The sequence below is a fragment of the Notolepis coatsorum genome (genome assembly GCF_963971535.1).
Source record: "Notolepis coatsorum genome assembly, chromosome: 14".
Lineage (NCBI taxonomy): Eukaryota > Metazoa > Chordata > Actinopteri > Aulopiformes > Paralepididae > Notolepis > Notolepis coatsorum.
The window spans coordinates 7,050,551-7,074,560 of record NC_140178.1 but is presented as its reverse complement, the minus strand read 5'-3'; the positions used below and the strand labels follow the sequence as shown (position 1 = coordinate 7,074,560).

Here is a 24,010-nt window from a genome sequence, read left to right as displayed (position 1 = left end):
CAACTCAATCTACATGTTCGAAAAGGAGTAGGAAAAAGTATATACACTTATTTAATCCTACCCCTTTTCCACTCAAATGAGTGTACTATTTTAAAACATAAAAAAGAAAAAAATATATATATATATGCAAAACAAAAAAACAAAAACTATATATGTAAAACATGAAAGAAATAAAAATAAAAATGTAAACACCCGTGAATATCAAGTCCCTTTCTCATCCCTGTACCTTGTGAACATCATTTCCTTATACATCAGTTTGAATTGTCTCATGTTTGGACATTTCTTTAGCACCACATTTAGACTGTTCCACAGTTTCACTCCACATATCGAGATGCAGTGTCTTCTCATGGTAGTGCGTACATTTAGCACTTTTAAATTGTGTTCTCCCCTCAGATTATAACCCCCCTCCCTATCAAAGAACAATTCTTGAATGTTTCTTGGAAGTGCATGACTTTTTGCTTTATACATTAATTGTGCCGTTTTAAATTCCACAAGATCATTTAACTTCAATGTCTTTGACTCCAAAAACAATATGTTAGTGTGATCACGATAACCTGCAATGTGAACTATCCTTATGGCTAGAGTATAAAAAGTGGTTGTAGTGTAGACTTATAATTGTTTCCCCAGACTTCAGCACAGTAATTTAAATATGGTAAAACTAGTGAACAGTAGAGAATGTAGAGTGATTTTCTATCCAGAATGTGCTTTACTTTACTCGTGACTGAAATGCTTCGTGAGAGTTTAGATTGGACATGTTTTATGTTAGGTTTCCAACAGATTTTATGGTCTATTATTACACCTAGGAATTTATTTTCATAAACTCTTTCAATAATCACATCATTTATTTTAACTTGTAGCTGAGTATCCAATCTACAGTTTCCAAACAACATCATTTTAGTTTTGCTCAAGTTCAATGATAATTTGTTTCTATCAAACCATTCCTTCAATTTCTTCATTTCAGATGTGATGACCTCTAAAAGCTGCTGGACATTCTCACCAGAAAAAAAAAAGATTAGTGTCATCCGCAAATAAAATACATTTAAATATATTGGATACTTTACATATCTCGTTAATGTACAAGATGAACCGTTTTGGACCCAACACTGACCCCTGGGGGACACCACAAGCAATGTCCAAACATTCAGATTTATAATCTCTCATTGTCACAAATTGTTGTCTTTTATTTAGATAGCTTTGCACCCAGTCCAATACTACCCCCCTGATCCCATATCTCTCCAATTTCCTGATTAATATATCATGATTAATAGTATCAAATGCTTTTTTTTAGGTCAATGAATACTCCAGCTACATGTTTTTTTTTATCTATGGAATTTGTGATTTTTTCAATGAGTTCTATTAATGCTAGTGATGTTGACCGGTGTGTTCTGAATCCATACTGGCTATCGGTGAGTAAATTATGTTTATCAATGAATTTATCTAATCTGTTGTTGAAGAGTTTTTCTAATATTCTTGAAAACTGAGGAAGTAGAGAAACAGGCCTATTATTTGTGAAGTGGTGTTTATCTCCAGTCTTGAACAGAGGTATGACTTTAGCTATTTTCATTTTATTCAGAAATCGACCAGTTTTGAATGATAAATTGCAGATGTGCGTGAGTGGTTTGAAATGATTTTTTTTTACTATTTTCATATCTATTTCATTACTGTCTGTAGATGTCTTGTTTTTACATGTATTAGTCGTTTCTATCATTTCATTTTCATCTACCGCTTCCAGAAACATTGAACTAGGATTTCTTTCAATATAATTGTCTTTTATGTCTTCAGGAGTCACTGGATCTGGGATTTTTCCCGCTAATTCTGGTCCAATATTTACAAAAATGTACTTACATTTATTCATTTAGCTGAATGCTTTTATCCAAAGAGACTTACATTTATTCATTTAGCTGAATGCTTTTATCCAAAGAGACTTACATTTAGTAAGATAAGATAAGATATTCCTTTATTAATCCCCTTGGGGAAATTCCAGCGACACACACATACAGCTCATCGTCTCATTAATAATAATAACAACATCACAATCATTAAATTTTTACAGTAACAACGGCACAGCATAAATTCACACAGACATGTACATTTGTTGACACATGTCATCTACTGAATGCCTGAGACGCCATATGCGATAGTCAGGCTGCATCAACAACTGAGTAGTTAAACAAAGTGTCGTCGCGCCAGGTGGCGGGAGGGAGGGAGGGATGGACGGGCGGGATCGGGAGACAGTCTTAGGATCCACTCCTACAACGCGCATACTGTTGGCAGCCATCCAGAAAAGTTCTTACAGTGCTAGGCGTACACACGAGAGGGGAGGAGGTCTGGGTGGAGGTTGGGGGTGGGGGGGGGGGGAGTGCCGAGCCAGATCTGGTGGGGGAGGTGAGATGTTGGGTAAGGGAAATGCCGCATTCCAGTTGTTATCTTGTCTGACTCCCCTTTCGGGTCCGCGTGCACAGACCTTGGCATTCCTCAATTCTACACCAGACTTGAGAGTGTGGGGGGGGGGGGGGGTGCAGTAGTAGACAATGATTCCTAAAAGCACAGTTTTGACTCAAATTCAATCCGTCGCGCTCTTAATGTCCTGCGCGACCCCCAGCTGGACTTGACCTCTCAATTGTTCGTCAGATGAATGGACAGCGACTCTTTTAACAAGTTCCTTGTGGGTTTTAACAAGTTCCATGTCGGAGACTTCCAGTCTGGCCACATCTGTCAGGCAGCGGTCCACACGGTTATCATCCTTTTGTTCGTCTCTTTTCCCGATTATTCTTGTACAAATCCAGATTGCGATCGCTCCCAAGCCGATCAGTAGGATTGTGATGATGTACATGATGTGATCAACATCCTCAATTCCAAGAGAAGAAAGGCATATTGAGCACCATTTATTCCAACCCGATTCAGGTGCGGTCTGCTTCTTTGAAGAGAAAATTCGATCAATTGCTGCAAATGACCAGCTTACTAGTTGATCCATTGTAGTTGAGTAGGGAGCCAAGTCTGTTGAAGAAAGTAGAATCCACACCGACAGGGAGGCAGTTAGGGCCGGCGAGAGGAACGACCTTGAAGATCTAGGGAGAGGAAAAAGATATGCGACTGGTCTCTGCAAGAGGGAGGGAGTAATTTAGCTGAATGCTTTTATCCAAAGAGACTTACATTTATTCATTTAGCTGAATGCTTTTATCCAAAGAGACTTACATTTAGTCACTTAGCTGAACACGTTTATCCAAAGAGTCAAACAATGTTGAACTTGAGTGCTACAGTGTTGAGTGCATAGTAGCATAGACATAATTACCATGAGAAGTAGTAGTATAAGTATAGAAGCATAGTAGAGGGGTATTATATAATAGTACAATTATGGGTTTTTTACCAGATATGTTTGGAAGAGGTGTGTTTTTAGTTGAAAAATTGGCCGGGTTTCAGCTGTCCTGACTGTGGTGGTTTCAGCTGTCTGTCCTGACTGTGGTGGTTTCAGATGTCTGTCCTGACTTTGGTGGTTTCAGCTGTCCTGACTGTGGTGGTTTCAGCTGTGTGTCCTGACTGTGGTGGTTTCAGCTGTCTTTCCTGACTGTGGTGGTTTCAGCTGTCCTGACTGTGATGGTTTCAGCTGTCTGTCCTGACTGTGGTGGTTTCAGCTGTCTGTCCTGACTGTGGTGGTTTCAGCTGTCTGTCCTGACTGTAGTGGTTTCAGCCGTCTGTCCTGACTGTGGTGGTTTCAGCTGTCCTGACTGTGGTGGTTTCAGCTGTCCTGACTGTGACGGGAACAAATAATGATGGTTTCAGCTGTCTGTCCTGACTGTGATGGTTTCAGCTGTCCTGACTGTGGTGGTTTCAGCTGTCCTGACTGTGATGGGAACCAATAATTAATCACCAATAATTCAAAGCTCAATTATCCACAAACAACACCAGTACAAGACTGAGAACACAGTGAACACAGCCAAGTAGCATGATTGAAGACAAACAACAACAAAAACAGTCCCTTGTAAGTCATTAAATGTTTCTGTCAAATATTCTTTTGGTAACATTACCTGACCTACAAAAATTGGCTGCAAAAGTTCCTGAAAGTTTCATGTCTTACCTTCTGAGTTGATCTCTTAACACCTGTGTTCTCCTTCTTCTTCTTCTTCTTGGACCTGTGTTCTCCTCCTCCTCCTTTTTATTAGGCCCAGAAAGACACGCCTCTACTGACCTTTTCTCTGTTTGAATATATCTCCTCCCAAAGGGATCAAACACGGGTTCAGGTTGTGTAACACAAATACTTTGTCGGGACCGAAAGGGGTTGAACCATTACTGCATTGTGTAGGTGTAGATTACCCCGCCTACCCCACCCACCCAACCACCTCCAATGTACAGCTCTTTTTGTATTACAAACAGTACTGTATTTGTAAATCTGGTATGTCATAAATGTATAGATGTAGCAGTACTGTCTATCTGTATGTCATGTATGTCTCCTCCCCACCGTATGTATATATTCTCTCCCCACCATATGTATATTTCTCTCCCACCACCCCCTCCTAATGTACAGTCCCCTACCCATCATATGTATATACTCTGTCAGGATCAATGGGTAACAGTACTGTATATTTGCATATCGTATATGTCACAAATGTAACAGTACTATATACCTGTATGTCATGTGTCCCTATGCCATAAATATCATGATGTCATATATGTTGTGTATGTCATAAATGTCACTATGAATTGAAAATGGGGGACCCTGAAAGACAAACGACTTTCTCTGGTCTGCATCCCCTTAACAATTGTATGTATTGAGCCGTACTGTATTGTACCCATTCTGCAATCTGTTAAATAACGTTTTTATTCATTCATATGTGTTAAGATGAATTGAAAATGGGGGACCCTGATGTAAACAAGACGAAAGTCTTTCTCTGGTCTGCATCCCCTTAACAATTGTATTGAGCTGTACTGTATTGTCCCATTCTGCAATCTGTTAATCAAATTTTCAATCAATCAAAGACCTGCTGTGCTCACAGCCTGAATCAAACAAAATAGGCAATCTCACTGACCCTTAGCTGCCAGAGTTGTACCCTTCCTGCTGAATTGTTGTACAGAACTTGTAAGTCACTTTGGACAAACGTGTTCAGCTAAATGACAAAAACAATTGATATTTCCAAATGAGAGGAATGTGTTTTTATCTGGAATCAAACAGAGCCCCCAGGCTGAGGGACAGTTGACTCACCGGTTTGAGCCAAAATGTCGACCATTGTCGACTAACGAGGCAGTAGCCACACCGGAGTCATCTGTTGAGCTGTTGGTCAATAACATGCTTTGTTTCAGTTGGCATCTGGAGAGCAGACTGGTTTTTGACGGAACTAAACTGGCCCAGTACGTTTGTATCTCAATAGGGAGGTGTAGTCTGACGTCACTGGTTGTTCCACCCGTATAGGGAGTTATCAAGAAGATTTGGTCAAGAAACTAATGAAGGAACGGGACAATGCTTTAAAAATTGCCACAAAATCAAAGCTGTCTCACGATAGACAAACATTTTTAATGTTGAGAAACAAAACAACAAGGGAACTGAGAAAAGGAAAAGCAGATTTCTTCATCTCAATTATTGAAAATGACCACGGTAACTCAAAGGTTATGGAGTCAGATCAAGAAATTAACTGGTCAAAACAAAGCTGCAATTAAGCCAATTGAACTGAAGGTCTGTGGCCGCAATAGCCCAAAGCTTCGCAGTTCAAGACAGTACTCCTAATCTGCCATCTACTGTCAATATTAATGAACCAGCAGTCGTACCAAAATCAGTCACTGAGATAGAGGTTGCAAATATAATTACATCCCTCAAATCCTCAAGAGCTAAGGATATATATGGCATGGACACACTCATGCTGAAAGAGATAAACTCCTCTATAGTGAAGTCACTGACCCATATAATCAATATGGGTTTCAATCAAGGGAGTTTTCCTAACCCATGGAAGCCTGCAGTTGTGGTCCCTTTATTTAAAAGTGGTGACCCTCTCATGACATCCAATTACAGACCCATCAGTATTCTACCCATAGTGTCCAAGGTGTTTGAAAAACTGATTGTCAAACAGGTCACTGATCATCTCAATAACAGCTCCTTCCCACTGCACCCAATGCAATTTGGATTCAGGGCTAACCATTCAACAGAAACAGCAACATGCTTCTTTTTAGAGAGAGTTAAGGCTTCAATGGACAGGGGTGGGGTTGTGGGGGCTGTGTTCCTTGACCTAAGGAAAGCTTTCAACACTGTTAACCATACTATTCTACTCCAAAAGCTGGTAAATTTCAAATTCTCCATAGAGTTCCTCAACCTCTTCAAAATAAATCATACCTTTCATTCCGTTCCCAACTTGTCAACATTGAAAATCATAAATCTACTGCCATCTGTCTGTCAACTGGTGTCCCGCAGGGCTCTGTCTTGGGTCCAATCCTGTTCAGCATGTACATTAACGATTTGCCTTCTGTGTGTGGCCAATGTGATGTACTGATGTATGCTGATGATACGGTGATCTTTACACACAGTAAAACCACAGAAGAGGTTGCAACAAAATTGTCTAATGTCATGGTGAATGTCACATCCTGGCTTAAGAACAGCTGTTTACAATTGAATGTCTCTAAGACTGTCTGTATGTTCTTCTCCAAGGGCCACAGAGAAGTTGCAGAGCAGGATATCTTTATCTCCGGTCAGAAATTACAGTATCAGAATATAAGTATTTAGGATTACCCAAACCTTAGCTTCAAAAATCACATAAAAAAAGTCTGTAATAAGGTAAAGTTCAGCCTATCAAACTTCAGGTACATAAGAAACTTCCTTTCAACCGAGGCAGCAAAGCTATATTTTCATTCAATGGTTCTTTCCCACATCACATACTGTTTGATAACCTGGTCCAATTCACATTCCACCATTCTGAAACCACTTCAATCACTATACAAACAAGCAATAAAAATTCTAGACAAGAAACCATTCAGGTACCATCATTGTCACATTCTAAAAAAATATAATCTACTCAGTTGGGAAAACCTGACTCTATATCAAAACGTCTGTCTAGTTTTTAAAATAAAGTGTGGATTGGCTCCTCCTCCTTTGTCCGGTTTCATCAACCTCAAGTCTGCCTCAACCAGGAACACTAGAGGTGCGGCAAGGGGGGACTGTACAATCCCTTTCTAAAAAAGTGTATTTGGCCAGGCCGTCTTTTCATACAGAGCATCCCACCAATGGAACTCAATACCTCAAACAATTAGAGTGTCCACATCATATCACTCATTCAAGTGCAGGGTTAGGGAATGGCTCATTGAAAACCAGCACTGTCAACACTGAGGTGTCTGTGTGTGTGTGTGTGAGTGTGGATATCATATGGTGCGGCTGTCTATGTCTGGGTCTCTTAATATGTCATGATGTGCTCTGTCCTTGTGTCCATGACTGTATTGTGACCTGTATCCCTATCGTATGTCTATGTGCTTTGGTTGTGTTTTTTGAACAAATAAAGTAAACCTAAACCTAAACCTAAACCTAATCATTGGGGAAATGGATTATCGGCTATTGTAACAATTCTGCCGCATGGAAATTGAAAAGCTTTCCATTTGTGCACAAAATGAGTTCCCTTCTATCACTAACATTATTGTTTAAGCATTTTTGGTTGAAATAAAATGTTGTGATTTTTTTTTATGATTAATTGCGAATATTTTCATGTTGATCTATAGATTGTGGATGAATAAGCACAGAAAGGTACACCATGCAAATGTTTATGCTTTATTTGTTTTAAACGAGACAATTTAGAAATGGGCAATGGGGAAATACATTGCGTTGGACAGAGGGTGGAACACGAAAAACGGCAATGACGTAACCACTACACCTCCCTATGTTGTTTGTCGCCCATCTCGTTAATCTGCATGACAAATAAAGACTTCTTGAAGGGTGTTTTCACATTATAGTCCTTTAAGCTGTAGGAATATTTCGCCTAAAGGTACATGCCTAAGTAAATGGAAGATTGCTCCACTTCTGCAAGGTCAATTTGCATGTTCTTGGTATCTAGGAACATCTATGGACCTGGGGGTATGTATTTCCAGTGTCAGAAATATTGTGTCTGTTACTAGGCTGAGTAAATTGTAATGAAGAAAAGGAGAATATAAATTATGATTTATGATTTTTGCATCTTTGATCATGTTAAATCTGCAGGGTACGAGAAAATGCTCACTGAGCTCATTCACCACCTTATTGAGATAATGTGTACAAAAAATCTAAGCAAATGAATATAGGGAAGATGATTAAACAGAAGGATTTGTAGATACAGTAATTAATGATAATCGATTTTAATTATGAATTCATATTTGACCTTGAACTTGACCTTGACCTTATTATGGCCAAATCATACATCTATGGATAGGTAAAATGCTCCTCTTTCCAATGGCAGGGTTGAATCAGGATTTAGTCATTTCCTTGTGTTTTTTACGATAATTAGTATTTTCCGATACATTTTTTTTTTTAAACATTAATCTCTTAACATCCAAGTGCCCACATGTGGACGATTCTTTGCCGACCTCTAGTGGCTCGGGTGTGCATTTCTTTTAATACAATATAGATAGAATTAAAGCCCTATTAGTTGCCTGTCGATTGCCCTTTCAGGTGACAAAATCCGTTCAGCGGTTCTCGAGTTACATGCCGATATGTGAGGCGTGCCCCAAAGTACGCAAAAGTACACATTACCACCCCCGACTCCCGGGGCTCTAGCTCCGTCAATCATTTGGCGATCTCAGAAATCTTTGCACAGGGTTGTAGCCAATGAGTGTGGCTTTCCAATGATATGGCCCATGATATGATAATTGGGGATCTAATACGGTCTCTATTGATCGATTTATGATAAAGAAAAGCAGGGTCCCCCTATAGGGGGACCTCAAGGCTTAACAATCTAAACTCAGTCCTTTTGGAGAAGAAATGTACTCATTCCTCATTGATCCCATTTACACTTGATATAACATGTGCTGTAAGTGGTATTTGTTTATTAAAATAAGTATCTCTACATTCTGACAGTCATCACTGATATAGAGTAGAGTGGTTGGTCAGTAACATGGGTCGCTCTCTGTCCCTCCACTCTGCAGTAAACACAAAATACATTTTCTAGTATCCCTTCCCACTTCATCCAATCAAGATAGAGAACCCTAGATATTTTTTACTTATTTCAAGAAATCTTGCCAAGCCAAATTGGCTGGCAGATTATTTTACTTATTTCAAGCACATAATGCCCGTTTTTATTTCTTATTTTTCTCTCTCTCTGATTGTATGAAGTTTAGGTTTAGGTTTACTTTATTTGATCAAGGGGGACAGCGAACATTAATAAAACATTTTACAAATGTAAATGCATCCAGTTTTAGCCAAAAGGCTAATTTCCATTGGCAGTCCCCCTGCCAGAAGGTACAGGCTAAAATCCTGTGAAAAAGGGTTAGCAATAAAAACAGAATAAAATCCATTTATAAATAACATTAGAATAAAAACACAACAAAAGCACATAGAACATACGATAGGGATACAGGGCACAATACAGTCATGGACACAAGGACAGAGCACATCATGACATATTAGAAGACCCAGACATAGACAAACGCACCACACACACACACACACACACACACACACACACACACACACACACACACACACACACACACACACACACACACACACACACACACACACACACACACACACACAAACACCTCTCCACTGACGTGTGGGGTCCCCCAGGGGTCAGTTCTGGGGCTGCTGTTGTTTTCCATCTATGCTGCCCCTTGGACAGCTTATCAGCTCATTTAAAGACATTTGCTATAATTTTTATGCTGACGACAGACAGTTATATTTTTCTTTTAAACCCCGAAATGTTCATAAACTGTCAGCTCTTGTTGATTGTTTTTCCAAGATCAATTCATGGATGGATAGTAATGTCTTACAGCTGAATAAGGGAAAAACAGAGTTACTATACTTCGGGCCTGACACACAAAAAGCTGATGTTGTAACTGCACTTGGTCCACTAGCCGCTTACCTGAAGCCAAGCTCAAGAAATCTGGGGGTCATCTTTGATCAGTTTCTAAATTTTTACGAACACTTAAAGTCACTAACCCGGTCTTGTTTTTTCCAACTAAGAAATATTGCAAAATTGTGCCACAATATCCCATATCACTGTCTTGAACAGGTTATTCATGTTTTTATTTCTTCAATAATTGACTATTGCAATTCTCTGTTCACTTGCCTTGACAAAGCAGCTTTGGCTAAACTTCAAATCATTCAGAATTCGGCCGCCAGATTGTTAACCAGAACCAAACGCAGAGAACACATTACCCCTGTATTAGCCACGCTACATTGGCTACCTGTAAAATACAGGCTTGATTTTTAAAATTGCGCTCACCACCTACAAGGCTTTAAAGGGTGAAGCCCCAAGCTACATTGCTGAGCTTATAACCCCTTACTGCCCTAATAGGGCTCTCCGCTCCTCCGATCAAGGAGAGCTCATCGTCCCCCGGACCAAACTAAAAACCAAGGGTGACCGGGCTTTTTCAGTCGTAGCACCCAAGCTATGGAATAAGCTACCTTATGAAATCAGGTCTGCTGTTAGTGTGGAGTCTTTTAAACAAGGTCTAAAAACCTTTTTATACAGTGAGGCTGTTATGGTTTGTATGAGACCCCAACAGCACAACACAGACAGGTAGATCAGAGTTAGCCAAACACAAAAGGCGTATTTATTTCTACAACAGAAATGTGCAAAACTGTTCCTTTAAGGACAAAAAATGCATTGGAGAAAAAACAGCCGTCCAGAGAATTGAGGGGGAAAAATAGGAACGTCCCCTTTAAGGGAAAATGTCAATAGCACGGGGCCCAGTCCAGTAACGAAGAAATTAAACACTTCCTCCAAGGGATTTAGGAATAACAAGCGAAGGCGGACGAAAGCCCAGAGTCCAGGATAATGTTCAGGGGAAAAAGTCCTATCAAAGACTCACCAGGGGCAACGTCAAAGGTAAACAAAAGCACAGGTCCAACGGGGAAGCGATAGTGTCTCGTGCAGGAGACCTAACAGCTAAACTCCTCGGGGTGGCCGGGAAGCGAGCGTCTCGCGCAGGAGACCTAACAGCTAAACTCCTCGGGGTGGCCGGGAAGCGAGCGTCTCGCGCAGGAGACCTAACAGCTAAACTCCTCGGGGTGACCGGGAAGCGAGCGTCTCGCGCAGGAGACCTAACAGCTAAACTCTTCGGGGTGGCCGGGAAGCGAGCGTCTCACGCAGGAGACCTAACAGCTAAACTCTTCGGGGTGGCCGGGAAGCGAGCGTCTCGCGCAGGAGACCTAACAGCTAAACTCCTCGGGGTGGCCGGGAAGTGAGCGTCTCGCGCAGGATTGATTGATTGATTGAAAACTTTATTAACAGATTGCAGAATGGGCACAATACAGTACAGCTCAATACACACAATTGTTAAGGGGATGCAGACCAGAGAAAGACTTTCGTCTTGTTTACATCAGGGTCCCCCATTTTCAATTCATCAGGACATATATGACATACATGACATACAGATAGTCAGTACTGCTACATCTATACATTTATGACATACCAGATTTGCAAATACAGTACTGTTTGTGATACAGAAGGAGTCAAGAAAAGGGAGTATATACATTTGACGTAGAAACTGTACATTGGAGGAGGTTGGGTGGGGGGGGTTGGGTACATTGGGATATTGACAACCATACTGGGTAATTTACATTGGAGGTGGTTGGGGGGGGGGGCACACTGTATAAACAAGTAAAACTGTACATTGAGGGGGGGGGGGGGGGGAGGAGACACTGTACAAACAAACAAAATTGTACATTGGACTATTGACAAAACCATACTAGGTAAATGACTGTACATTGGAGGGGGTTGGGTTAGGATATTTACAGGGGCCAGTGTTGAATTGCAGTCTCCCGTAGGTGTCCCTTGAGAGAGGTTTTGAAAGTGGGTAGTGATCCACATTCCTTTACAGCTTTGGGTAGGGCGTTCCACATTGATGTGGCATAATTGCGAAACGTGTTTAGTCCCTTATTTGAGCCGAATCTGGGTTTAACATGATTTGTGGAGCTCCCTCTGGTGTTGTGATCGTGGTATTCACTGACCTTTGGGAAGTATTTTGACATGTACATGGGTACCTTGGTCATGTAGTGTATCTTGTAGACCAGGCCCATTGCAAGTTGCTGTACTCTGTCGTCTACTCTAAGCCATCCTAGGTTGTCAAAGTGGGCAGGGGTGAGGTGGGTTCTAGCTTCTAGGAGTAAGGTCAAGCAGTAGTCTGACCAGTTTGTTTTGAGATGTTTGTAATTTTGTTTTTAGCGCCTTTGAGGTGCTTTGGTACCATGAGGTGCAAGCATAGTCGTAGTACCCCTGAATGAGTGCTCCTGCCAGAGTCTTCAGGGTATTCTTGTTTACCAGAGAGGAGATCCGGTACAAGAATCGAGTTCGTTGGTTGACTTTTTTTATTACATTGGATGCCATTTTGTCACAGGAGAGATTAGCCTCTAGGATGGAACCCAGGTAGGTAATTTCATCTTTCCTTGTGACAATATTGTCACCCACTGTAACTGAGAAGCCGTCGGTCTTGCTGAGTTTGTTATTTGAACCGAAGAGACCTAACAGCTAAACTCCTCTGGGTGGCCGGGAAGCGATAGCGTCTCGCGCAGGAGACCTAACAGCTAAACTCCTCGGGGTGGCCGGGAAGCGATAGCGTCTCGCGCAGGAGACCTAACAGCTAAACTCCTCGGGGTGGCCGGGAAGCGAGCGTCTCGCGCAGGAGACCTAACAGCTAAACTCTTCGGGGTGGCCGGGAAGCGATAGAGTCTCGCTCAGGAGACCTAACAGCTAAACTCCTCGGGGTGGCCGGGAAGCGAGCGTCTTGCGCAGGAGACCTCGGGAGTACAGCAGAAGGATGAGTGAACACAAAATGACCCGAACGAGTGGCAGGCAGTCAGCGTATATGAACCCTCCCGACGAGCTGATTGTGAATCAATCTCAGGTGCGTGACGTTGATTGATTGGCTCGCCCCTCGAGCCCTCACAGAGGCTTTTAATTGATCATGTATGTGGTATAACATGTGTGTATGTGTGATTGAATTTTAATTTATTTATTTTTGAAGTATTCTACAATCTTGTAGGTGATGTAACTGCCTGTAAAGCACTTTGTGATTTTAATCTGGAAAAGCGCTATATAAATCAAATTTACCTTACCTTACCTTACCTTACCTTACCTTACACACACACACACACACACACACACACACACACACACACACACACACACACACACACACACACACACACACACACACACACACACACACACACACACACACACACACACACACACACACACACACACACACAGACACCTCAGTGTTGACAATTCTGGTTTTAAATGAGCCATTCCCTAACCCTGCACTTGAATGAGTGATATGATGTGGACACTCTAATTGTTTGAGGTATTGAGTTCCATTGGTGGGATGCTCTATATGAAAAGACCGCCTGGCCAAATGCACTTTTTTTAAAGGGATTGTAGGCCTACAGTCCCCCCTTGCCGCACCTCTAGTGTTCCTGGTTAACCAGACTTGAGGTTGATGAAACCAGACAAAGGAGGAAGAGGCAATCCACACTTTATTTTAAAAACTAGACAGACGTTTTGATAAAGAATCAGGTTTTCCCAATTGAGTAGATTATATTGCTTGTTTGTATAGTGATTGAAGTGGTTTCAGAATGGTGGAATGTGAATTGGACCAGGTTATCAAACAGTGTAATGTGGGAAAGAACCATTGAGTGAAGGTATAGCTTTGCAGCCTTTTTTTTCTGATGTATCTGAAGTTTGATAAGCTGAACTTAACCTTATTGCAGACTTTTTGTGATTTTTTAAACTAAGGTTTGGGTCAATGTGTACTCCTAAGTACTTGTATTCTGATACTACCTGTAATTTCTGACCAGAGATGAAGATACTGTATCCTGCTCTGCAACTTCTCTGTGTGAAGTGGGAATGGGATACCAGGACATTTATTTTCTGATGATGGCGGTCAGAATGTAGAGCTATTATTTGAACATGTAGACCACTGATTTTAACAAAGAAGAAAAGGCTTACAGTACTGAAGCCCTAAGAGACCATACATTCATACATTTAATTTACTCCGTTTTCCCGTGATAACGAGTTAATTTAATTTGTTTTCTCGTGATAACGGGATCATTTTCTCGAGATCTCGAGAAAACGAAACGATAGTCTAGTTAGTATATATTAAATCACTGCAGGAAACATCATTCAGTGGCGCAATGTCAGAGGAGCAGGTAGCCCCTTTGGTGACTGTGATGCGGTGCACCATCATCAGTGAATACCACGACCACAACACCAGAGGGAGCTCCACAAATCATGTTAAACCCAGATTCGGCTCAAACAAGGGACTAAACACGTTTCGCAATTATGCCACATCAATGTGGAACGCTCTACCCACAGCTGTAAAGGAATGTGAATCACTACCCACCTTCAAAACCACTCTCAAAGAGCACCTACGGGAGACTGCAATTCGAAACTGGCCCCTGTAAATGTCCAAACCCAACCCCCTCCAATGTACAGTTCCCCCCCCCCACCCAACAATGTACAGTCCCCCCCCCCCTACCCACCCCACCTCCTCCAATGTACAGTTTCTTCCCCCTCAAATGCATGCATATACTCTCTTTTTAGACTATTTTTGTATATTTGTAGATCTGGTATGTCATAAATGTATCTATCTAACAGTACTGTCTATCTATATGTCATGGATGTCATATATCTTATGATGAATTGAAAATGGGGGACCCTGGTGTAAACAAGACGAAAGTCTTTCTCTGGTCTGCATCCCCTTAACAATTGTTGTACCTTCCTGGTGACTTGTTGTACCTTCCTGCTGACTTGTTGTACCTTCCTGCTGACTTGTTGTATCTTCCTGCTGACTTGTTGTATCTTCCTGCTGACTTGTTGTACAGAACTTGTAAGTCGCGTTGGATAAAAGCATTCAGCTACATGACTAAATGTAAATGGTTTATACCAAGATAGTTAATACACCTCTCTGGTTAATAAGCGCCTTTTAATTTTAATTTAGTTTGTGATTAATAAGCCCCTTTTAATGTACATTTAGTTAATGATTAATAAGCGCCTTTTAATGTTAATTTAGTTAATGATTAATAAGCCCTTTTTAATGTTCAGTTCGTTTGTGATTAATAAGCTACTTTTGATGTTCATTTAGTTTGTGATTAATAGGCGCCTTTTAATGTACATTTAGTTAATGATTAATAAGCCACTTTTAATGTTTATTTAGTTTGTGATTAATACGGCACTTTTAATGTACATTTAGTTTGTGATTAATATGGCACTTTTAATGTACATTTAGTTTGTGATTAATAAGCGCCTTTTAATGTTAATTTATTTTGTGATTAATACACGCCTTTTAATGTTCATTTAGTTTGTGATTAATACGCACCTTGAAATCCTGAGTTTATCTGTACATTGGAGGGGGTTGGGTTTAGACATTTACGGGGGCTAGTTTTGAATTAGGTAGGTGTAGGTGCTCTTTTAGAGTGGTTTTGAAGGTGGGTAGTGATTCACATTACAGCTGTCGATGCCTGTGTGTTGGGTCCCACAGCACAAGTGTGTCTCTGGCAGTGACCTGCCAGCTTAATTCTCCTGACTGCTACTTTCTCACTCAACCTTAGCGGCCCCCCATACAGGTTTGCATTGGTGACATGCTCATCATTGTTGATGTTAAGTACTGCACGCAGCATTCTGGTGTAGCGCCCATCTAGGGACTATAAAGTTAACCATCAAGAATGTCTGTTTTGTCTATTTTACTATTCTTGATGTTAGCTAACCCATCAGTGTTTGTTAGTCTACTGTGAAGTGCTTTTTCAATGTTTTCAGCCTGACATGTGTGACAACAGCACCACCCACCACTACACACACACACACACACACACACAACTCTGAAGCTGAAGGTTCACTTTAGTTTATTCTTATTTATTGTGTTTATAAACCATATTATGTATGCAATTGCTGATAAACTGCGTCTTCACACACACACACATATGAGGGGCCGATTAGGCCATATACCGTCACTTAAATCATACGTATGCTATTGAAAAAGTTCTGCGTATACCATTGAAATCACGTATGCTAGTGAAAAGCTTGTGCTATACAAACACTGTCGCATATGCTACTGAAAGCTGTCACGTATGCTACTGAAACGTTCTTACGTATACTACTGAGATCTGTTACGTATGCTACTGAGAAATATGCAAATATTTTTTTATTTATGCAAATGTCTGCAACTTTATACTTTTGTTTAACTCTGTGTTAATAAATAAATACAAAATACAATACAAATACCACCTTTCATCCAATTAAATTAAATTAGGCACAAAGCCACCATCTCTTCTCGTTGTCATTGTTTGTTGAGTGTTTGTTGAGTGTTTGTTGAGTGTTTGTCTGCTAGTTGGAGACACTCCTCACAGCAGCCTCTAGGTGGAGACAGTCTTCAGCAGCAGGCTCAGGACGATGAGGCCCAGCGAGAAGCCGGCTCTGGAGCCAGAGCTGGTGGTGGGGGTGGGGGCGGTGGTGTTGGTGGTGACGGTGGTGGTGACGGGCTGAGCGGGCTGGACGCGCCGGAAGATGTTGGTCATCAGTGGTGTGGAGGACACGTTCCCGACATGCAGCTGACTGCTGAAGAGGTCAATCTGGAGGCCGGGGAGAGGTCAGGCGGTTAGCAAACAGAGAGGATTGTGGGACAGCGCCGCTGTTAGCCTTTTCTTCACAAGCGTTACCTAGCAACAGCCCCATCTCACTTCAAACATGTAAATATGAACTAGTAAAACTACGTTATAGCCATGAGTACTGAGTAGTATATCAACGTATTTTATAAAACATTTACAATGTGTACATATTACAAATAAGTACATTATATTACATATTATTATTATAATTTTCTTTTACGTTCTCAGATAACGTCAGAGTTCCCCTGCTGGAGAGCGAACCTGGGGCTTCAAGACACCAGGACACCAGAACCACACTGTTACATTAACCAGAACCCTCAAACCCTAACCAGAACCATAACCACACTGTTACCTTTAATTAATAATTAATAATACCAAACCCTAACCATAACCGTTAGCTGTGTTTGTATCAGGGTGGGTGTCTTAGTCTAGTGGTGAGAGCTGTGTTTGTATCAGGGTGGGTGTCTTAGTCAAGTGGTGAGAACTGTGTTTGTATCAGGGTGGCTGTCTTAGTCTAGTGGTGAGAACTGTGTTTGTATCAGGGTGGGTGTCTTAGTCTAGTGGTGAGAGCTGTGTTTGTATCAGGGTGGGTGTCTTAGTCAAGTGGTGAGAGCTGTGTTTGTATCAGGGTGGCTGTCTTAGTCAAGTGGTGAGAGCTGTGTTTGTATCAGGGTGGGTGTCTTAGTCTAGTGGTGAGAGCTGTGTTTGTATCAGGGTGGGTGTCTTAGTCTAGTGGTGAGAGCTGTGTTTGTATCAGGGTGAGTGTCTTAGTCTAGTGGTGAGAGCTGTGTTTGTATCAGGGTGAGTGTCTTAGTCAAGTGGTGAGAGCTGTGTTTGTATCAGGGTGAGTGTCTTAGTCTAGTGGTGAGAGCTGTGTTTGTATCAGGGTAAGTGTCTTAGGCTGCGGTTACACACAGGGCCATTTTCGTTTAGTTTCATTAGCTTTTAGAGCGCTGCGTATTGGCAGGCAAGTAAGAGTTAAGTTAGATGTCGTTTTGTCTCGTCTACTATATACATGTAGTACAATGCCAAAGCAGTAGGCGGTGATGTAGTTCAGACATGAAGGCCATTTTCAACCAATCAGAAAAGGTTGAACGCTCACTACACTTCCTGCTTAAAAACAACAAAGTCACCATCTTTAAATACCTCGCGTTAGCCATTTAGCCACATAGCATTTATTTTTCAGCAAGAAATAAAGTGCAATAAGCAAAAAACGGATACATTCACTGTGTGTTCTGCCTCATTTGTTGATGATTTGTTGATGAAACAAAACTAACATCAACACAATTGACCACCAAGAGCGGAGTTTGTATCATGGTGGCTGTCTTAGTCTAGTGGTGAGAGCTGTGTTTGTATCAGGGTGGGTGTCGTCTTAGTCTAGTGGTGAGAGCTGTGTTTGTATCAGGGTGGGTGTTTTAGTCTAGTGGTGAGAGCTGTGTTTGTATCAGGGTGGCTGTCTTAGTCTAGTGGTGAGAGCTGTGTTTGTATCAGGGTGGGTGTCTTAGTCTAGTGGTGAGAGCTGTATTTGTATCAGGGTGGGTGTCTTAGTCTAGTGGTGAGAGCTGTGTTTGTTTCAGGGTGGGAGGCTTAGTCAAGTGGTGAGAGCACTCACCCACAACTACAATCATTGTTGGTTGGACTCCCGGTCACTTTTTGACTTTTGCTGACTTATACAAGACGTATTGAGGATATAACATAATGTACATTATGTACCTTTTTACCTGTGGTCGATCATTTACATCTCTCTTGAGACTTGTGGTGCCAGCTAGCTAACATATATGATGAAATGAAACCTCACCAAATCTTTGCTGATTTTGATCGAGTCCTTGAACACGGTCCAAACCACAGCCTCGTTGCAGGCGGGGGTGGTCAAGGAGCCCAGGTAGCGGTAGTACTTGGTACGATCCACTCCTTCTAGCAGATCGTCCAGCGAAAGGCCTGCTGGCAGGGACGCGTGCTGACCTGAAGACGAAGAGACACAGACACACTTCCTCAGAGACGAAGAGACACATGTCCTCAAAGAAGAAGAGACACAGACACACATCCTCAAAGAAGAGACAAACATCCTCAGAAAAGAGACGCAGACACACATCCTCAGAGACACAGACACAGACCGGTTAACTGTCTGTAGTGTGATAGTGAAATGGTTAACCGTCTGTAGTGTGATAGTGAAAGGGTTAACAAGTCTTAAAAAGTATTACGTTCATAATTCTCCATTTAAAGCCTTAAAAGGTCTTGGTTTAACTTGTTGAACCTACAGACAGCCTGATAGGAGATTATTTATCGAAACAACCTCTTACCTTTCAGCGCGACGTTGCTCAGGTGGGCGGTCAAGGCGTTCCAACTGGCAGGTGAGTTAGTCGCATTTCCAGACATTTCCTGTCAAAACGCAGTCATGGTTTAGCGCCCGAGTCTATTGTACCCTGTTCTCTCTCACATACACACACACACACACACACACACACACACACACACACACACACACACACACACACACACACACACACACACATCCTCACCTCGATGAAGAAGCCGAGGGCAGCCAGCCCGGTGGGGTCGGCGATGCCCAGCGACGTGTTCCCGCCGTAGGACGACTTGAGGTTCACGATGTGCATCTGAGGGGAAGCGATGCAGGGGTTAATGAACATCTGGGGCTCAAAACACTCGTCTGCGCCCACTTCTTTGGACTCCTTTTTCAACGCACCTGCATTTTTTCCCTATTGTTTCAATGGTTTTATATGTACAGTAAAGTACAGTACAAATTTCATTCAATCAATCACAGCGCAGGTGATACACACAATTATTAAGGGGATGCAGACCAGAGAAAGACTTTTGTCTTGTTTACATCAGGGTCCCCCATTTTTTATTCATAATGAATTGTAAGTAAGGGTGCAATTAGCACCGTGCAATCCATTCTTTGTGGATCTAGCCCCCAGTCTGATCCCTGGTTGAACCCGTACCTCCATGGCGTAGCGCTTGCCGTTCACCGTGTGCTCGGACCCCTTCACCTCAGAGCCGTTGCCCCAGTGCAGGTGGAACTGTAGGCTGTCGTAGGCCTCGGACAGACCCCCCCCGGACACCTGCACGCCACTCCTCAGAGTCACTTTGACTGGAAGACAAACAAACAGAGGGTGGGTTCAGCTACGTACCGCGACGCTACGGGTTCAAATCCCGGCTTATGACCTTTCGTCGAATTGTCATGGTGCACAATTCGTCAAACTAAACTGTCCCTCTATTCATAACTATTCATAACTGCTAAACTGCCCTCTATTCATAACTGCTATTTGCTAAACTTCTCCGAAGTTGCCTACTGCAGCTCTAATAATCCAAAACACAGAATAATGCATTGAGTTTTAAAGCACATTCTTGCATAAAAAAAAAGAGGTCAGGGGTCTGGACTGGGAGAGAGGTCCTCTAGGTCAAGGGTCTGGACTGGGAGAGAGGTCCTCTAGGACAGGGGTCTGGACTGGGAGAGAGGTCCTCTAGGTCAGGGATTCCCAAACTTTTCAGGCCGGGACCCAGAAAATAAGGCGTCAGAGAGCCGCGGCCCAATGCACATCGTCAGGCTTTTTTTTTCTTTTTTTTTGCCAGGCGACCGATTTTTTAAGCCAAATATCACTTCAATCCTATTAAGTTAGTTCAAGTTAGTTATTCATTTATATGTGCTATTTATGAGAGGGCTAACTTGTTGCAAAATAATAATGATAATAATAATAGCCTCATTAAAATACTATTGTTGCTTCGGTTGTTTTCAGCGTTTTATGTGCATTTATGTGTTATTTGTTTGAAATGTTCGTTGAAATAAGTAGATTTTTCGTTTTTGTTTATTTATTAAGTTAATATAAAACCATATAGTCACATTTTAGAATACAATAGAATAGAATTTTAGAATACAACTAGAAACACTGTCCTGGCCTGCTTCTAAGTTCAGTGGCCTGACATTTTTATTTATTTTTTTTTATTTTTTATTTTTTTGGAAATCATCTCGCGGCCCTCCCGTGGCTGCTCGCGGCCCACCTTTGGGTCGTGACCCCGACTTTGGGAACCACTGCTCTAGGTCAGGGGTCTGGACTGGGAGAGAGGTCCTCTAGTCTAGGTCAGGGGTCTGGACTGGGAGAGAGGTCCTCTAGTCTAGGTCAGGGGTCTGGACTGGGAGAGAGGTCCTCTAGGACAGGGGTCTGGACTGGGAGAGAGGTCCTCTAGGACAGGGGTCTGGACTGGGAGAGAGGTCCTCTAGGTCAGGGGTCTGGACTGGGAGAGAGGTCCTCTAGTCTAGGTCAGGGGTCTGGACTGGGAGAGAGGTCCTCTAGGTCAGGGGTCTGGACTGGGAGAGAGGTCCTCTAGGTCAGGGGTCTGGACTGGGAGAGAGGTCCTCTAGGTCAGGGGTCTGGACTGGGAGAGAGGTCCTCTAGGTCAGGGGTCTGGACTGGGAGAGAGGTCCTCTAGGACAGGGGTCTCCAGGGGGTCTTCTTGTTGGGATGGAGGTGATGCACTGAACACAAACTACACCCAGACTGACTGGAGACTCGAGTGAAAGGAATCCTGTTTCTCCTCAAACTAGAAACTCTTTACAAACAGTCTGATGGCGTTTTTCTAAATGACTACTAATTATCCTGTTTATTTTTGTTCCTCTTTATGTGACTCAATACGATCGTATATCAATACATGTTCCCTATAGTTTATCAATACAGGGTCCCTATCCTTTCTCAATACAGGGTACATATCCTTTCTCAATACAGGGTCCCTATCCTTTCTCAATACAGGGTCCCTATCCTTTCTCAATACAGGGTCCCTATCCTTTCTCAATACAGGGTCCCTATCGTTGCTCACCTGTCTTGCCGGTGTTCTCGCTCTCGTACAGGGCAGAGGTGTTGCCGTAGTTGACGAAGGAGAAGGCAGTGAGGGCAGAGTCCTCGATGGCATTAGCCGACACGATGTCGATGGGAGACTGTCTGGAACCATTGCAATGGTCTGGGGCGATAGTGGGCCAATGGCTGTCACCTGGATACAAAATATAGTATAGTTTAGTAATACATAGATATTATATGATGGAGTGTTAAAAAAGATTTAAAGTGTCTAAAGTGAATGTTAAAGAGTGAGTGTTTAAAGTGGAACGCGCCAACATTATGGGAAATTATCTTATCGTCTTCTCCAGAGTCAGACAAGAAGATAGAAACCAGTTGCCTCTCTGTGCGTTCAGTAGAAAGATATCCTGCTGAAAGCTAGCCTAGCTTAGCGCAATGAATGGAAGCAGATACAGACCAGCTAGCCTAGCTTAGCACAATAAATGGAAACAGAACAGGCAAGCTAGCCTAGCTTAGCACAATGAATGGAAGCAGATACAGACCAGCTAGCCTAGCTTAGCACAATAAATGGAAACAGAGCAGGCCAGCTAGCCTAGCTTAGCATAATGAATGGAAGCAGATACAGACCAGCTAGCCTAGCTTACTGTAGCACAATGAAGTCAAGTGGATACAAACCAGCTAGCCTAGCTTAGCACAATGAATGGAAACAGAACAGGCCAGCTAGCCTAGCTTACTGTAGCACAATGAATGCAAGTGGATACAAACCAGCTAGCCTAGCTTACTGTAGCACAATGAATGCAAGTGGATACAAACCAGCTAGCCTAGCCTAGCTTAGCACAATGAATGGAAGGGGATCATCCCTAAGTTCCCCGGGTCCTATGTTCCCTGGATCCTATGTTCCCCTTGCTTGATTGATTAATTGATTGAACATTTTATGAATTTTTATTATTTTATTAATTATTAATGTCCGCCTTGTTTCGAACTGGTTAAGCTTAGGCCCTCCTTCGAAGTTGGTTAAGGTTAGAGTTTGGAATCGGGGCTGGTGGTCTAAAATGGTCAGAAATGTTCAATCAATCAATCAATCAAGCGGGGAACAGGGGAACATAGGACCCGGGGAACTTAGACATGCTCCGAATGGAAGCAGATACAAACCAGCTAGCCTAGCTTAGCACAATGAATGGAAGCAGATACAAACCAGCTAGCCTAGCTTAGCACAATGAATGGAAGTGGATACAGACCATAAAGTTGCCGTGGTCCTTTAAACAAAGAAAGCAGGTAAAGGTACTTACTGCAGTTTGTCTCATGGTAACACCAGTCTGTGGGGAAGGAGAGGCATCATCATTACTGTGTTTCTCACTCACTTCAATGTGACATTGTCTTCCAACATGGATGAATGAGTAGGAACCGTTAGTGGTTCCATTATTACCTACCTATGTCTTCTGCAGAACCGTGCGCCATGGCGCTGAGGGCACACAACACAAACGCAACGACGAGTGGATTCATCTGGAGGGAAGGAGGCAAGGAGATCACAAGAGAAGAGGCTGCTTACAAATGGAATCCGGTGAATTATTTACATTTAGTGACTTAGCTGAACACGTTTATCCAAAGAGACTTACATTTAGTCACTTAGCTGAACGTGTTTATCCAAAGAGACTTACATTTAGTAATTTAGCTGAATGCTTTTATCCAAAGAGACTTACATTTAGTCACTTAGCTGAACACGTTTATCCAAAGAGTCAAACAATGTTGAACTTGAGTGCTACAGTGTTGAGTGCATAGTAGCATAGACATAATTACCATGAGAAGTAGTAGTATAAGTATAGAAGCATAGTAGTGGGGTATTATATAATAGTACACTTATGATATGTTTGGAAGAGGTGTGTTTTTAGTTGAAAAATTGGCCGGGTTTCAGCTGTCCTGACTGTGGTGGTTTCAGCTGTCCTGACTGTGATGGTTTCAGCTGTCCTGACTGTGGTGGTTTCAGCTGTCTGTCCTGACTGTGGTGGTTTCAGCTGTCTTGACTGTGATGGTTTTCAGCTGTCTGTCCTGACTGTGGTGGTTTCAGCTGTCTGTCCTGACTGTGGTGGTTTCAGCTGTCTTGACTGTGATGGTTTCAGCTGTCCTGACTGTGGTGGTTTCAGCTGTCCTGACTGTGATGGTTTCAGCTGTCCTGACTGTGGTGGTTTCAGCTGTCCTGACTGTGGTGGTTTCAGCTGTCCTGACTGTGACGAGAACAAATAATGATGGTTTCAGCTGTCTGTCCTGACTGTGATGGTTTCAGCTGTCCTGACTGTGATGGTTTCAGCTGTCTGTCCTGACTGTGATGGGTTCAGCTGTCCTGACTGTGATGGTTTCAGCTGTCCTGACTGTGGTGGTTTCAGCTGTCCTGACTGTGATGGGAACCAATAATTAATCACCAATAATTCAAAGCTCAATTCTC

At 42.4% G+C, this 24,010-nt stretch overlaps 1 protein-coding gene across 1 annotated transcript; it reads right to left on the bottom strand.

Moving 5' to 3' along the window:
• Nucleotides 1–16,513: 16,513 nt before the first annotated feature.
• Nucleotides 16,514–23,028, bottom strand: LOC311239897 (carbonic anhydrase 4-like; the record flags this gene model as incomplete). The annotated part of the gene is made up of 7 exons (XM_084328341.1): nucleotides 16,514–16,729; nucleotides 18,564–18,727; nucleotides 19,066–19,144; nucleotides 19,285–19,380; nucleotides 19,726–19,874; nucleotides 21,596–21,766; nucleotides 23,001–23,028. The coding sequence occupies 7 exons, from the start codon at nucleotides 23,026–23,028 to the stop codon at nucleotides 16,514–16,516; spliced, it is 903 nt and encodes a 300-aa protein (XP_084184467.1).
• Between the last annotated feature and the right edge of the window lie 982 nt (nucleotides 23,029–24,010).